General features: G+C 42.9%; 1 protein-coding gene across 4 annotated transcripts in view; it reads left to right on the top strand.

The window, feature by feature from the left end:
* The window catches only part of LOC110496018 (regulation of nuclear pre-mRNA domain containing 2a), a 44113-nt gene extending 34580 nt beyond the window's left edge, over nt 1-9533 (top strand). Inside the window, exons 10-12 of one of the 4 annotated variants that reach the window (XR_002469501.2) lie at nt 610-2821; nt 8132-8244; nt 9141-9533. Coding sequence is in view for 1 of the 4 variants with exons in the window: in XM_021571633.2 (XP_021427308.2) it covers nt 610-2489 (1880 nt within the window). In the remaining 3 variants the exon portion in view is untranslated. Of the gene's footprint in view, nt 1-609; nt 3572-8131 lie in introns of those variants that run through there. The other 3 variants (XR_002469500.2, XR_005037427.1, XM_021571633.2) reach the window with 3 other exon arrangements.
* Nucleotides 9534-17855: the final 8322 nt, after the last annotated feature.

Here is a 17855-nt window from a genome sequence, read left to right on the forward strand (position 1 = left end):
GTAATACTCAACGTCTCATCTTTCAAAATACATTGAGTCGTCTTATTTCACAGCATTTCCCTCTTTCGCAAAAGTTGCCCAATTACCGGGAGGACTGGGGGCAACGGCTGTCCCTCATAGTGGTCCCATGTGGCTCTGTTGGTATGAGGGTTGCGGGTTTGATTCCCACAGGGGACCGGTATGAAATAGTATGATAAATGTAGGCACTCACTACTGTAAGTCCCTCTGGATAAGAGCATCTGCTAAATTACTAAAATGTAAATGTAAAACCGATACAGCACTGTGAAGCGCTGAGCCAGAGCTCTGACGTAATGTATGGCATGTTACTGTACAGCCACTACATTCCAAATGTTGGTGCTTATTATTTTCAACCCGCATACGCATACGAGACAAACACTGATTTCGAGGGTGAAAAAAACATTGTTTCTAATTGACAGAATGTTGCTAATTGAGTAGCAAAAATGGTGACAGACGGAGAGTATAGATCTCTACTCTGTATTCACTTATTGTACTGAATCGTTCAGATTCGTACAATTGAGGTTGCCATTCATAGTTGTCATGTATTTTAACACATTTCCTTTTCTCTCCTTTTTTCCCGCTCCCTCTTAGGCTTCTCCACTCTTCTGAACAGCCCAATGGGAAACCTCTCCTCATACTCCCCCAGTACAGGCAAGCTCCCTCCCTCCGCCTCCACCCCTACAGTACCCTCTCGAGGCCTTCCTCTCACCTCCTCTACGCTCGAACCAACCCCATCAGCCCCTACAGTGGGGAATACCACCACCGTCCTTCAGGCAGCATCCCTTACCCAGCCCACACAGCCTCTAGACATCGGCCCTCACAGAGGGCTGGTCCTTGAGCAAGAGAAGGAAGAAAAGCCCTCTTCTTCCAGCCTGGAGTCCAAGATCCACAGCTTCCTGCAGGGTAACCCTGGCTTTAATGCCTTTAACCTGGGCTTGACTAGCGAGACCATGCAAGCGGGAGGCAGCGACATCAGCCCCTTAGTGGGTACAGAGACCCAAGAGGGCACCCCGGTGCGAGACGAGGCCGGAGGAGGCACCCCCACCCTGGATGAGTTCTTGGACACACCAGGAGGAGCAGAGCCCTTCCTGGCCAAGCAAGGTCAGGTCTCTTCTGGGGGAGTTCCTAAACAACCAGATGGCAGCCTGTCTCAGTCTCCAACTGCCTACCACAACCAAACCTGGCAGGATCCCAACAACCCTCATGTCCACTTAGGACCACAACCAGGTGCTCCGAATGGACAGGGGTACCACCAGTTGCCTTATGGAGGGAATGAAGAGATGCATGGAATAGGTCCTTCCCTCAGAGAGTCTGGGTTGGCCCATTACCAGCCCATCACGACACAGGTGTCAGCCCCAACCCTCGGGGAGGGGTTACCCAGTAACACACCAGGAGGGCCTCCGGCAGGGCCAAACCCCAGTGTGAGTGAAGGAGGATGGTATGGTAATCCCTACCCAGAGGGACGGGCCCTGCATCCTAACAACCACAACATGGCTGCATCAGGGGCAGGAGATGGCAAAACCCCCATGTCAGGACGGTATGCATACCAGGGGCAGACGCAGACGCAGCCCTACCAAACAAAGGATCCTCAAACTCTGCTTTCCCAACAGGGGGCCAACCCCTCAAGCTTCCTCACCAGCCCTCTGCCCCCCATTCCCCAGCTGCCTCCACCGCCCTTCCCTGGAATACCAGCCCCACCACAGGACTACCAGAGCTCGCCCGCGTCTGTCATTGTGCGAGGGGTGATGGTGCCTGTGGAGCAACCCTCACCAAACCCTGAGATGGAGGATGACAGGGCGGGCATCAGTGTATTGGGCGATCCAGTGATTATCAGTGATCACCAGCACAAATCTGCTTTCCACCCTGAGGGCCAACCCTATCACCCAGATGACCTTCATCGCCATGCCGATGACCCCTGTCATCACCCTGACAATTTCCCTTGTCACACTGACGACCTCCGCCGCCACCCCAACGATCTACGCCGCCAGCCTGACGACCTGCATCACCTTGACAACTTCCGTCAGCACCCCCACAACCTCCATCGTCACCCAGACAATCACTATTATCACCCAGACGATTTCCACCATCTACCTGTAGACGATCCTCATTATCCTTATAAAGTCAGAGAGCGCCTCACTCCCCCCCTCTCTCCCTCAGAAGACCCTTACTACTATAACTACCCTCCACGCAGCCCTTCTCCTCCATATGGTCACAGACCCCCCCTTCACCCTCACATGGACCTGCACCACCCTGACCACATGCCCCTGCCTCCCCATCCTCCACACCGTCCTCTCCACCCAGTTCACCAGCCACACCTGAGAGGCCTCCCGTGGGGTCCCCCACGCCCAACCCTCTGTGGGCCCATGCTCAGGGGGAAACGGCCAGGGCCTCCTTTCGGGGGACACCCCAGAGGGGGACCAGGTGGTCCATTCTTTCCTCCCAAAAGACCACACCTACCTCCGCGCTTCTGACTTGTCAACTGACTGGGGTGACATCAAATTACAGTGCTTAGGCTACCGGAATGTCATTGTGGCAGGGGGCGCGACACATCGAGGGTAGAAGAGGAGGAGAGATGAGTTGGGAAGAAGCAGAAGAATTGAGGTGTACTTTTCTCTGCTCCCCTTCTTGGTTTAAGAGGCCTGAGAGGAAGAGGGGAATAGATGAGTACAATTGGAGGAGGAGTAAATTGGGAGGATCTAAAGGAATCGAGGAGAGGATGAGTGAAGACGTGGATCTGGAGAAAGAGGGAATGGAGAGGTCGGCCTGAACAACGGAGACACAGCGGAATAGAAGAAAATAAGAGGTGGATATATAATTCAGTTTGATTTTTGTTCTCATATTTGTTCAAATATAAAACGTTAAGTCTTTAATTCATCTTCCCCCCCTGAATTAGTGCTAAGCGTGCAATATGCTTGTGTGCATGCGTTAGCGTGAGTGAGCTAAATCCAAGACTACTACTGTTCATTATTTAAACTGCATTTTAAGACGTTATTCTTTTGCAAAAAGTAGGCCTAAGTGTCAGAGATGGGTCGTTTCTCTTGTCATTTTTCAATGAAAAGTAGAGCCCCGTTTTCCCATTGAAAAGACCTAGCCATGATACCGTCAATCAGGATAATCTCTACTACGTGGTCTCTTTTTTGTTTACGCTACATTTTATGTACGTAGACGCAAAGAGAATCTGAACTTAATATTACGTTATTTCCTTCTACAGTATCCGTTCGTGTAGCTGGGGGGAAACTGATGATAAATTCCATAAATGTTATGATTTTGAATGTTATATTTGTTAAGCAACACTTTGTTCAGTGCGAAAGATTGAACCTTTTACTGGCTGTGTCATCCCTTCTCTCATTTCTCAGAGAAAGATGACGCCAGCACAGAGGTAATATTAGAATAAAACAAGGCTTAGGGGTGGGAGGGGGATGGTATTTTTCTTTGCCCCTAAACAACGAAGAAGAAAAGAAGTTCATTTTGGAATTGGATCAAGAAACGTTCTGCCTTCAGCTACCTTTTACTTGTACTGACTTTAATAAAAACCTGATTTTGAAAACCGCAATGGAAGGTTTCTTTCTTTCTCAGCCTGTGGAAATGCCTCTCACAGCTGCCTGAGTCATGTTTGCCTATTCTTCTTCCACCACGATTCTTTCCCATCGTCACCTCTTCCACAATAACGTTAAATGCCTGTCAGGTTTTGGTCAATTTGAATTCAAGGCAGTCAATTCAAGATGTAAACTGAAGTTCCAATTCAATAATACCATTTTTTTTTAAATGGCATTATTGAGAAGCTATTTTCAATGACTTCTCAATAAGTTCAAAGGGAGATGGTATTTATCTATTTAGGGATTTAATATTCAAGTAATTTCCTGGATTCACTGACTAAAATTCTAATTGACCCCAACCCTGATGCCCATGCACTAAACGGAAATCGAACAGAGAAATGTAAGTGCTTTCTCGTCTGTTGTACTGTAGGAAGCAATAGCCTAAGTGAATCGCATCTGTTGCCATGCAACGTGCTACATAATTAATTTACTTAGAGTTAATTAGCTCGTGACCATATATTAGTTCAGCCAACAAGGTCATACCTTGTAGGTCAGCTTAGAAACACTCGGGGCCTACATCTTACGACACAAGACTTAGCAAGTGTATTAGAGACATATCATTGCATTTCAACAGTAAACACCAAAGAATTAAACTTGATTATGAAACTTTTGTCAGACCTGGCATGTTTTTGAAAGTAATTTATTCTGCATGCAGGACCTTGTTATTTCAGACTAGGGCCTCTATTCAAAGAGCGTTTGAGTAGGAGTGCTGATCGAGGATCAGTTTTCAGCACTCATACTCTGAGAAGCTTTATGAAAATCGGCACAGATTCATACGATGTTGCCAACCGTTTTCGTTAGATAGTTATATGACTGATATTCTCAACTGCTAGTTTTCATGGGGGGAGGATCATAGCCCGCTGGTGCCTGATATAAAATGGTTTTGAAACACGAAGTATTCCGTGACCACAGTGCAAACCTCCACTGACCTGTAACTAAGATATAAAACAACAAGCAATAACGTACATTATTTACATGATTGGTTAGATTGACAGGTTGATGGGCTTTTAGATCAGGGGCCTTATTCATAAAGCGCCTCAGAATAGGAGTGCGGATTTAGGATCAGTTTTGCAATTTCGAATTACAATAAATACGATTTCATGGACAGTTGACCTGATCCTTTGAGACTCTTGATACATATTGCCCCAGGTTAAATTTAATTGAATGGTCTGTCGATCAATTTAGACAGCAAAAGTACATGCAAAAACATCTGGATCTGCTGTTGATAGGGTATGTTAAATAATGAGTGGTTAGTGAAGGACCTCAATTTAAGGTTACCTAAACATTAGGACTAGACTGTCCCCGGCCTTAGGTCAATGTTTTTGCTGCCAGTGCACACAATTAGAGATGTCTATCACCGTAGCCTGCATCACTATGCTTCCATGAAAATACTTTCGACATTCAGTTGTAGAAAACCTGTACCTTTCGGCATGGGGTCATACACTACATGACCAAAAGTATGTGGACACCTGCTCGTCAAACATCTAATTTCAAAGTCACGGGCATTAATATGGAGTTTGTCCCCCCCCTTGCTGCTATAACAGCCTCCACTCTTCTGGGAAGGCTTTCCTCTAGATGTTGGAACATTGCTGCGGGACTTCCATTCAGCCACGAGCATTAGTGAGGTCGGACACTGATGTTGGGCGATTAGGCCTGGCTCATAGTCTGCGTTCCAATTCATCCCTAAGCTGTTCGATGGGGTTGAGGTCAGGGCTCTGTGCAGGCCAGTCACGTTCTTCCACACCGATCTTAACAAACCATTTCTGTATGGACCTTGCTTTGTGCATGTGGACATTGTCATGCTGAAACAGGAAAGGGGCTGCCCCAAACTGTTAACACAAAGTTGGAAGCACAGAATTGTCTAGAATTTTATTGTATGCTGTAGCCTTAAGATTTCCCTTCACTGAAACTAAGGGGCCTAGCCCGAACCATGAAAAACAGCCACAGACCATTAATGCCTTATCTACCAACCTTTACATTTGCCACTATGCATTCGGGCAGGTAGTGTTCTCCTGGTATCCGCCAAACCCAGATTTGTCTGTCGGACTGCCAGATGAAGCGTGATTCATCACTCCAGAGAACGTGTTTCCACTGCACCAGAGTCAAATTGCGGCAAAGTTTACACCACTCCAGCCGACGCTTGCATTGTGCATGGTGATATTAGGCTTGTGTGTGGCTGCTCGGCCATGGAAACCCATTTCATGAAGCTCCCGACGAACAGTTATTGTGCTGATGTTGCTTCCAGAGGCAATTAGGAACTCTGTAGTGAGTGTTGAAACTGAGGACAGACAGATTTTTACGTGCTTCAGCATTCGGCAGTCCCGTTCTGTGAGCTTGTGTGTCCTACCACTTCACAACTGTGCCGGTGTTACTCCTAGACGTTTCCACTTCACAATAACAGCACTTACAGTTGACCGGGGCAGCTCCAGAAGGACAGAAATCTGACAAACTAACTTGCTGGAAAGGTTGCATCCCATGACGCTGTCACTTTGAAAGTCACCGAGCTCTTCAGTACGGACCATTTTACTACCAATGTTTGTTTATGGAGATTGCATAGCTGTGTGCTCGATGTTATACACCTGTCAGCAACCGGTATGGTTGAAATAGCCTAATCCACTAATTTGAAGGGGTGTCCACTAACTTGTGGACATGTAGTGTATATTATTCTTTACTAAAAAGATGAGCTTTGATAAATGTTGTAGTTTAAATTAAATGCAGTGCTGTTTTGATCAAATTCTGGCCTTGACCTTGACTTTAATATAAAACATTCTCTATGTGATTCTTTACAATATTAACAATACTAGAATAAGATAAATTTACCAAACACTTAAATGCTGCCAGGGCAAATATGTCTCAAGTAGGCTTTGAATATGTACTGAGGGAATAACCTTTTAAGGAAGATTGAAATGTCTGTTAAGTGTTGATTGAGCTTAATTTGAAAATAGACAAGATCATTGTAGCATGTTGTGGCTTTTTCAGTAATGGGAAAAGTGCTTGTGAGCTACCCATTAAAAAAAAATACCAAAAGATAGGTGATTATTTTACATATTGCATCCCAGTGTGTTGACCCTGACTGCTATGGTTACACACAGTTTCTCTGTAAGTAACAATGGATATTTACTTTGTATTTATCCTGTATTTAACTAGGCAAGTCAGTTAAGAGCAAATGACTGCCTACCCCTGTCGACACTGTCCCTATGGGACTCCCAATCATCAGATGTGATACAGTAGTTACGCCTCTTACGCTGAGATGCAGTGCCTTAGACCGCTGCGCCACTCGGGAGCCCAAGATCACATAGGGCTATATATAAAATTAAAAAAAAGGGAATCAAAACGTTCGTGTAGGGTAATATTTGACATAGTGTAGGATGTGTGTGCATGTTGAACACGTGGGCAATGTTTAGTATTCGGGCGCTAGATGTCAGTAAAGACTCTCAGGCATTTGTATCGCAGTAGGAACATACGATAACATCTGACTGAGCAATGTTTTGAGACACAAGTAAAGTATCACACGGTCATGGTTTACATGCAGCGTAGTATTGCCTATTCATAAGGACCGTGCCGCCTCGCCTGGCGAGAGCGTTGGACGTTTCCCCGCCCATTTTAAGAGCCCCGCATTTAAAGGTCTTGACGAATGTTTTAAATTGTGGCCAATCAGTGCCCGGAACCGTGCATAAAAAAGAGCTCCGTGGCCCCATGTTTTGCCCAGGCTCTTTCTCAAGTGCGCGTTTTCGAACTGTGCAGTGTGTAGGCCAGGGGCGTAACATTTGGATAGAAATAAGGTATGTAGAACAAAAATGCCTATAATCCGAAATGTAGAATAAAGACTCACGTCGGGCCGATTGATTGAATTTCTATCTGCAACGTTCGAGAACGTTTTGCAACTGAACGTGGCCCAGGTTCAGGCACATTCAGGAAACAGACGCACAAACAGATAAGAATTACAGGTCAGATGCTAATATCCTACAAATTGTAACTTTTTTACGAATGTTGACTGAAAAATTCTAGAGTAAAAAAAATGTCAACATGATGTAAAGAGACTGTTATTTGAATATTAGAGCCACACTCTACAAGTGTGCATACCATCAACGAACATGCACATTAACAAAGGAGCTAATGCATCCCCTGTAGTTTTCATGTGCAAATATCTGTGTAGTGCTCAAGGAAGGATATTCCATGAATGCAAAATTACTTTAAAATGAAAACATGACTTGCAGCTATAGCCTACCATTTATTTTACAAGGTCTCATGTGAACAAACAAAAAACGAAACAATAGAGTAGCGGCCTTACAGATTGTTTTTAAATGTGTAAACCTTGTGGGATTTTGTTTTCATAAAACAACTGTGAAGTGAAGTCTAACTCTGGTCTCTGTGCATTGTTCCTACAAGGATAATTGTTAGCCTAATTTATGATGAAAGTTGTTTTATTTGCTTTATTAATTGATTTCCCTCACGTTATCTTACTCTGTTCTAATACCTATTTTCTTTCCATCCTTCCTTTCTCCTTCTGTTAACAGTAAGCTGGATGACTCTGTGATATGGTGACCTGTGCGAGGAGTGGGAAACCGCTGGCGAGAGTGACATACAATACAACAAGGACTGGTGTCATCTCAATGTCCACTAAACCACAGTAATAACACATTTAACACCGCCAAAGAAGTACTAAATACAGGGCAGTTTCTCTGACACAGTTGTAGCCCTGTGATGGTATAAAATTCAAGATCGAGCAAGAATTTCTATTGAAAATGCTTTTGAGTCCAGGACTAGGCATAATCCGTGTCTGGGACAACTCCCCTACATGACAGGCCTTGTGTTGGCCATAATTTAGTTCAGCAAAATAATTATATTGATCAATTCCACAGGTTTGTGATACAATTTTAGTCAAGGTACATTGTTACTCAAGCACCCTCTAGTGGTGCAATGTGACTTATTCGAGAAGGGCCACAGTGTTATTATCAGGGTGATGGTATGATTCACTAAGGTTGCGTCGCAAATGGCTCTCTGGTCAAAGTAGTGCACTATATAAATAATCTCGTTCCCTGACACTTCCGGCAAAATAAGAAAGCCAATAAGATTGACGTGAAATTTACAGCGTGATAGGCATTGGCTTAATCGGCTTAATCTACCAACCAATCATCTCTTGCTACACCTTCCCCCACTTTTCTTGAGAACCTCTGTCATATCAGAGAGGAAGAGGTGAAGCAAGAGGTTTTACTTTGCCCAAAATCTGTCCTTGAAAAATAAGCCCACAATTGAGTAATTTTTTTGTCAAATTTGCTACTTGAGGCTTATTTGATCTAATCTAACTTTGGGGATGCTTAGGTTGTTACGAATGCACTGATATAAGTGGACACACGTGGTACTTCGTCAACTTTGGAAAAAAATCAATTTTACATCAGAGTATTGTGCCGGAGGGGATGGCAGCCATTTTACGGGCTCCTGACCAATTGTGCTATTTTGTGTTTTCTTGCTCTGTTTGTTACTTTTTTTTGTACATAATGTTTCCGCCATCGTTTCTTATGACAGAAAAGAGCTTCTGGACATCAGAACAGAGATTATTCACCTCGAACTCGACGAGGATTTATTCTTTATGAGTCTGACACAAAGGATATACTGCTCCTCCCGGACCAGGCCCAAATCCCCGTCATTTTGTGTGAAGAGGAGACGGCATTACAGAGGTCAAAGAGCCGGATGCATCGCGAGTCCGTGTTGATGAGTGGATAATCTGCCTTTAACCTTCTTTCTACTGGCGATCTGGAGAATAAACTGGATGAGTTCCATTTGAGACTATCCTATCAACAGGACATAAAAAAACGTAATATCCTGTGTTTCACCGAGTCAAGGACATGTATAATATACAGTTGCTGGGTTTTCCATGCATCGGCAAGACAGAACAGCAGCCTCCGGGGGAGGGGGGGGGGGGGGGGGTGGTGTGTGTCTCTTTTTCAACAACAGCTGGTGCGTGATCTTTAGTATTATGGAAGTATCAAGGTTTTGCTCACCTGAGTTTGAGTACCTCCTGATAAATTGTAGACCACAAATTGTAGACCACAGTTCCATCTGTATTCTTCATAGATGTCTATTTACCACCACAAATCGATCCTGGCACTAAGACCGCACTCAACGAGCTGTATAAAGCCATAAGCAAACAATAACATTTTTATCCAGAGCTCCTAGTGGCCGGGGACTTAAATCCAGGACAGCTGAAATTCTTTTTACCTAATTTCTACCAGCAATGCCACATGTGCAACTAGAGGAAAAATAGTCTAGATCAGTTTTACTCCACACACAGAGATGTGTACAAAGCTCTCCCTCCATTCATCCGATGGCATTGAGGAGTATACCACATCAGTAACCCGCTTCATTAATAAGTGCATCGACGACATTGTCCCCACAGTAAATGTACGTACATATCCCAACCAGAAGCCATGGATTACAGGCAACATCCGCACTGATCTAAAGGCAAGAGCTGCTGCTTTCAATGAACTGGACAGTAATCCGGACACTTATAAGAAATCCCGCTACGCCCTCCAACAAACCATAAAACAGGCAAAGCATCAATACAGAACTAAGATCGAATCCTACTACACCTGCTCTGACGCTCGTCAAATGTGACAGGGCTTGCAAACTACAAAGGGAAACCCAGCCACGAGCTGCCCAGTGACGCGAGCCTACCAGATGAGCCTTCTATGCATGTTTCGGGTCAAGCAACACTGAACCATGCATGAGATCACCAGCTGTTCTGGACAACTGTGTGATCACGCTCTCTGTAGCCGATGGGAGTAAGACCTTAACTTTTTTTAACATTCACAAGGCCGCAGGTCCAGACGAATTACCAGGATGCGTACTCAGAGCATGCACTGACCAGCTGGCAAGTGTATTCACTGACATTTTCAACCTCTCCCTAACCCAGTCTCTGTAATACCTACAGTACCGTTCAAAAGTTTGGGATCACTTAGAAATGTCCTTGTTTTTGAAAGAAAATCAAAACATTTTGTTCATTAAAATAACATCAGATTGATCAGAAGTACATTGTAGACATTGTTAATGTTGTAAATGACTACTATAGCTGGAAACGGCAGATTTTTTTTATGGAATATCTACATAGGCGTACAGAGACCCATTATCAGCGACCATCACTCCTGTGTTCCAATGGCACGTTGTGTTAGCTAATCCAAGTTTATCATTTAAAAAGGCTCATTAGAAAACCCTTTTGCAATTATGTCAGCACAGCTGAAAACTAGTTGTGATTATAGAAGCAATAAAACTGGCCTTCTTTAGACTAGTTGAGCATTTGTGGGTTCGATTACAGGCTCAAATTTGCCAGAAACTAAGAACTTTCTTCTGAAACTCGTCAAGTCTATTCTTGTTCTGAGAAATTAAGGCTATTCCATGCGAGAAATTGCCAAGAAACTGAAGATCTCGTACAACGCTGTGTACCACTCCCTCCACAGAACAGCACAAACTGGCTCTAACCAGAATAGAAAGAGGAGTGGGAGGCCCCGGTGCACAACTGAGCAAGAGGACAAGTACATTAGAGTGTCTAGTTTGAGAAACAAATGCCTCACAAGTCCTCAACTGGCAGCTTCATTAAATAGTACCCACAAAACACCAGTCTCAACATCAACAGTGAAGAGGCGACTCCGGGATGCTGGCCTTCTAAGCAGAGTTCCTTTGTCCCGTGTCTGTGTTCTTTGTCCCGTGTCTGTGTTCTTTTGCTTATTTTTATTGGCCAGTCAGAGATATGGCTTTTTCTTTGCAACTCTGCCTAGAAGGCCAGCATCCCGGAGTCACCTCTTCACTGCTGACGTTGAGACTGATGTTTTGCGGGTACTATTTATTGTGTGCGTCACACACGCACACACACACATCTGCACACACATTCACATTCCTTCACACTCTTCACATATGCTGCTGTTACTCTCTTTTTATTATCTATGCATAGTCACTTTACCCCACCTACATGTACATATTACCTCAACTAACCAGTACCTCTTGTATATAGCCTTGTTATTATTTTATTGTTTTCTATTTTTCCTTTTAGTTTATTGAGCATTTTTTTCTTACTCTTTTAAAACTCTGCAAAACTCTGCTAAGGGCTTGTGAGTAAGCATTTCACGCTGTTGTATTCGGCGCATGTGATAAATACAATTTGATTTGAGTAGTGCCTGTTGTCATAGAGGACTCATCATTAACCCATTTTAACATGGACATTGCCATTGAAGGCGTCCACCATTTGAAAGTAGTCAACTGGGTGGGGATTTCTATGTTGGGAGCATTCAGCCAATGAAAAACAAGAACATTTACTACTTTAAAATTGAGATGGCCTCAATGGTGCTGCCCATTCTGTAACAGATCAAAATATGAGTACTCTATCTAGCTCTATGGCCTGCGCATCTCCCCTTTCATTGGCTAGAATGGTCCCACCTGATCTCGCCACCTCCTGACTGCCTGCCTTCCATCTTTGAGGACATGTATCCCCCCGACAAACAAAAAAAACACTTTGTTTGTCGTAGACGGACAAGATTAATATGAGCTGAGAGGAGAGTTCTTAATGAGTTCAGGAAGCCAAGCTTGAGCTCAGATGTTCACAGTGATGGGGAAAGACGTTTTGAAAAAATATGCACATTTTCTCTAACACTAAACATACAAATATGTATTTTACATAAGGAAGGTCAAATCTTATAGTTAGTCGTTTTTTTATAATTTGATGATGCTATATTTGGAAAGCATATGTAATTTCTAGCCTTATTCATACAGTTTTGTTGAATAGAAAATACATTGTATAAAATATTCCATATTTGTACTGTGTACTTGAGCATTCGTCCTCAAAAGCTACTATAATTCAGCAATTTATGACTATTTTTACCAGAAAGGTGAGATTCTGCATCACTAGTTATTGTTTATGGCACTCGCATGATAAATAATTACTTTTGGGGATGACGTAGATTACATTTCCGATTACATTTAGTTACATTTAACTGGTTTTAAGGGTGCAGGCTTTCTTCTCAGTTAAGCCATTCGCTAGCTATGTTTTTTTGCTAATTAGCTAGATGGAAGTTGTGTTTTTGCAATCCCACTGGCAGAAGTTCATGCCTGAGTCATGCCTCCATTTGTAATTCGCTACATTTAAATGATGGCAAACACTTTACTCTGTAGGTCACTCCCATAGAATTATATGACCACTCCCACTAGGCCCACTTTGATTAGTGATTAGCCTGGGGATGCAGAGCAGCCTAATACATACCTACCGAGCTCAACTGGCCAACTGGCTGTATTGTTATGATTTGATTTGATTTGCTGTGTGTAACTGTCCCTTCTCTCTTTGAATGTGTCTCTTGAAAAGAGAGGTAAGGGCTGTGAGCATGAGGACAACAACCAGAGGGGAGCAGAGTGGTTGAGAGACAGCTGAAGGACATGCCACTGCCACTTAGTCAGGGAAAGTAAGTGCAGCTAGAATGAGTGAGCATGGTGCCCCAAACACAAGGCCAGACAGGCTAATCTCTCTGTTACACACACACACACACACATACACATACACATTCACACACACACAGTATTCTACTTTGGAAGATTCTGTACATTTAAACCATGTATTTTACTTCCCAGATTTGATTAAAATATAAGCAATAAAAACATGTTTACTTCTCTTTAAACAACAATAACATATTTATATTATCATAGCAAACTGTTTTTATTGCTCAATTACTTGTATCTTTTGCATAAACTATAGGCTGACGTCATGGCCATTGTTGATGCATTATGAGGCACAGTGAGTTACAGTCTAGATACTCCCAGCTGTGTTGATAGAATCATCATATTAATATTTGTGAGATAGATCACACTTTAGAATGTTTATAGAAAGTGCTCTATCTTGAAAAAGTCACCGCTGACATGCATCTTTTTTTAAATATTTCTAAATCAACACCAGACAAATGAGCAATTAGTAAAATATCCCTTTTAATGTGATTTTAATGTAATGATAACTACAATCTGTAGTTATCTCAGGCTTCTATTTTGTCAACAGTGAAATTACTACAATATGACAAAATAGATGATAATTATGTACATAACAAACCCTGGCATTGTAGTGGTTTTCTGGAAATGGTCAACCCCAAATATTTGTCTTTTTTCTCTTATTTTTTCATTGAAATGCACCATCTGAAATAATCTCCTGCCAATTAAAAAAAAAAACATCTAAACGTCAGTCATTATATTTTATCATTAAGTTGAGTAAGATGAAGTCAAAGGGTAGTTTAAAGTTCTTGGTCCTTTATCCATGCATGTGCACAGGGATGGAAGATAGGATTTAAGGACGGATGACAGATGGTAATCTCACCATTCGAGGGGAAATGAAGTGGTTTGGGTTGGGTACAAGTGTCACGTTCTGACCTTTATTTCCTTTGTTTTGTATTTATTTAGTATGGTCAGGGCGTGAGTTGGGTGGGCAGTCTATGTTTGTTTTTCTAGGTTTTGGGTATTTCTATGTTTCGGCCTAGTATGGTTCTCAATCAGAGGCAGGTGTCATTAGTTGTCTCTGATTGAGAATCATACTTAGGTAGCCTGGGTTTCACTGTGTGTTTGTGGGTGATTTTTCCTGTCTCTGTGTTTGCACCAGATAGGACTGTTTAGGTTTTCGCACATTTATTGTTTTGTTAGTTATTTCATGTCTAGTTCCTATATTAAAGAAACATGAATAACCACCACGCTGCATTTTGGTCCGCTTCTCCTTCACCACAGGAAAACCCTTACAACAAGATTGGCAAAATGAGAAACACCACTGGCTATTTAAAACTGGGACATTGTGGTTTTGGCGAGAGCTCATAAATGTGAGAAAATATTGTACAGTATGTGATTCTTTGAATTGCCATGATTATTTAAATGGACAAATTTTACATTTTTTTTTACCCGCATGTCACGTGCAACCAGGGGGGGGGGGGGGGGTCCTAGACCACCTTTACTCCACACACAGAGATGCATACAAAGCTCTGCCCCGCCCTCCATTTTGCAAATCTGACCATAATTCTGTCCTCCTGATTCCTGCTTACAAGCAAAAACTCACTCAATACGGAAGTGGTCAGATGACACGGATGCTACACTACAGGACTGTTTTGCTAGCACAGACTGGAATATGTTCCGGGATTCATCCAATGGCATTGAGGAGTACACCATCTCAGTCATCGGCTTCATCAATAAGTGCGTCGATGACGTCATCCCCACAGTGACTGTGCGTACATATCCCAACCAGAAGCCATGGATTACAGGCAACATCCACGTCAAGCTAAACGCTAGAGCTGCCGCTTTCAAGGAGCGGGAGACTACTCCGGACGCTTATGAGAAATCCTGCTATGCCCTCAGATGAACCATCAAATAAGCAAAGCGTCAATACAGGATTAAGATTGAATCCTACTACACCGGCTCTGATGCTCGTCGGATGTGGCAGGGCTTGAAAACTATTACGGACTACAAAGGGATACCCAGAGGCGAGCTACCCAGACGCGAGCTACCCAGTGATGCGAGCCTCCCAGACGAGGTAAATGCCTTTTATGCTCGGTTCGAGGCAAGTAACACTGAAGCATGAACGATAGCACCAGCTGTTCTGGATGACTGTGTGATCTTGCTCTCAGTAGCCGATGTGAACAAAACCTTTAAACAGGTCAACATTCACAAAGCCACTAGACCAGACGGATTACCAGGACGTGTACTCAAAGCATGCGTGGACCAATTGTCAAGTGTCTTCACTGACATTTCCAACCTCTCCCAGAAAGAGTCTAATACCTACAGTTGAAATCGGAAGTTTACATACACTTAGGTTGGAGTCATTAAAACTTGTTTTTCAACCACTCTACAAATTTGTGAACAAACTGTAGTTTTGGCAAGTCGGTTAGGACATCTACTTTGTGCATGACACAAGTAATTTTTCCAACAATTGTTTACAGACAGATTATTTCACTTATAATTCACTGTATCACAATTCCAGGGGGTCAGAAGTTTACATGCACTAACTTGACTGTGCATTTAAACAGATTGGAAAATTCCAGGAAAGGATGTCATGGCTTTAAAAGATTCTGATAGGCTAATTGACATAATTTGAGTCAATTGGAGGTGTACCTGTGGATGTATTTCAATGCCTACCTTCAAACTCAGTGCCTCTTTGCTTGACATTATGGGAAAATTAAAAGAAATCAGCCAAGACCTCAGAAATAAAATGGTAGAGCTCCACAAGTCTGGTTCATCCTTGGGAGCAATTTCCAAATGCCTGAAGGTACCACGTTCATCTGTACAAACAATAGTACACAAGTATAAACACCATAGGACCACGCAGCCATCATACCGCTCAGGAAGGAGACGCGTTCTGTCTCCTAGAGATGAACGTTGTCGTGGAATAATCATAATTTGTTGGTAACATATGTAAGATGTTTTATATTCATCATATGTTTGTAAATTACTTCTCATCAAGAATGTTATTTTTGTATAATACTGTTGCAGGGTTTGCAGTATCTGTTCTATGTCAAGACTAAGTTGTTTGGGCTAGAGAGAGGGGAGAGGTCAAGTGTGTATCTCTTGGCTCCACAATGTCTGTGTGCCAGTCAGTGTGTCGCTGTGATCTTGTCAAGATAGGATTGGTTGTATTTAGAGTTGGTTGTATCTAAATGACAATTTGATATTTGCCTGTTGATATGGAGGATTGGTTTATGGTTCTGGGGTTTGAGTAAGGAGAGCTGAACGATTTATTATGTCTATGCTGTCTGACTATGTGTGTTCTTTGCTATTAAAGGATGGCAGTTGCAATGCAGAATGGGCTCTCAGAGAATTCATGGTTAGACACTGAATTGCCTGAGAGTCACAGGATTGTGATAGAGCTGATATAATTAAAGATGGACTTTGATAACTAACTCTGACTTGTGTGTGGTTTGCTCCCATGATTTGGTAAATAGAGGAAATTTCCACGACAACGTACTTTAGTGCGAAAAGTGCAAATCAATCCCAAAACAACAGCAAAGGACCTTGTGAAGATGCTGGAGGGAACAGGTACAAAAATATCTATATCCACAGTTAAATGAGTCCTATATCGACATAACCTGAAAGGCCGCTCAGCAAGGAAGAATCCACCTCTCCAAAACTGCCGTAAAAAAGCCAGACTATGGTTTGCAATTGCACATGGGGACAAAGATCATACTTTTTGGATGTCCTCTGGTTTGAGAAAACAAAAAATAGAACTGTTTGGCCATAATGACCATTTATGTTTGGAGGAAAAAGGGGGAGGGGTGCTTTGTTGCAGGAGGAACTGGTGCACTTCACAAAATAGATGGCATCATGAGGTAGGAAAATTATGTGGATATGATGAAGCAACATCTGAAGACATCAGTCAGGAAGTTAAAGTTTGGTCGCAAATGGGTCTTCCAAATGGACAATGACCCCAAGAATACTTCCAAAGTTGTGGCAAAATGGCTTAAGGACAACAAAGTCAAGGAATTGGAGTGGCCATCACAAAGCCCTGACCTCAATCCTATAGAACATTTGTGGGCAGAACTGAAAAAGCGTGTGCGAGCAAGGAGGCCGACAAACCTGACTCAGTTACACCATCTCTGTCAGGAGGAATGGGCCAAAATTCACCCAACTTATTGTGGGAAGCTTGTGGAAGGCTACCCGAAACGTTTGACCCAAGTTAAACAATTTAAAGGCAATGCTACCAAATACTAATTGAGTGTATGTAAACCTCTGACCCACTGGGAATGTGATGAAATTAATAAAATCTGAAATAAATAATTCTCTCTACTATTATTCTGACATTTCACATCCTTAAAATAAAGTGGTGATCCTAACTGACCTGAAACAGGGAATTTTTACTCTGATTAAATGTCAGGAATTGTGAAAAACTGAGTTTAAAAGTTTTTGGCTAAGGTGTATGTAACCTTCCGACTTCAACTGTACATGTTTCAAGCAGACCACAATAGTCCCTGTGCCCAAGGAAGCGAAGGTAACCTACCTAAAGAAAAATAACCGCCCTGTGGAGCACACACATCGGTAGCCATGAAGTGCTTTGAAAGACTGGTCATGGCTCACATCAACAGCATCCTCCCGGACACTATAGACCCACTCCAATTCGTCTATTGCCCCAACAGATCCAAACATGACTCAAACTCAATCACACTCCACATTGCCCTTTCTCACCTGGACACAAGGAACATCTATGTGAGAATGCTGTTCATTGACTACAGCTCAGCATTCAACACCATA

Source organism: Oncorhynchus mykiss, chromosome 18 (assembly GCF_013265735.2).
Source record: "Oncorhynchus mykiss isolate Arlee chromosome 18, USDA_OmykA_1.1, whole genome shotgun sequence".
Lineage (NCBI taxonomy): Eukaryota > Metazoa > Chordata > Actinopteri > Salmoniformes > Salmonidae > Oncorhynchus > Oncorhynchus mykiss.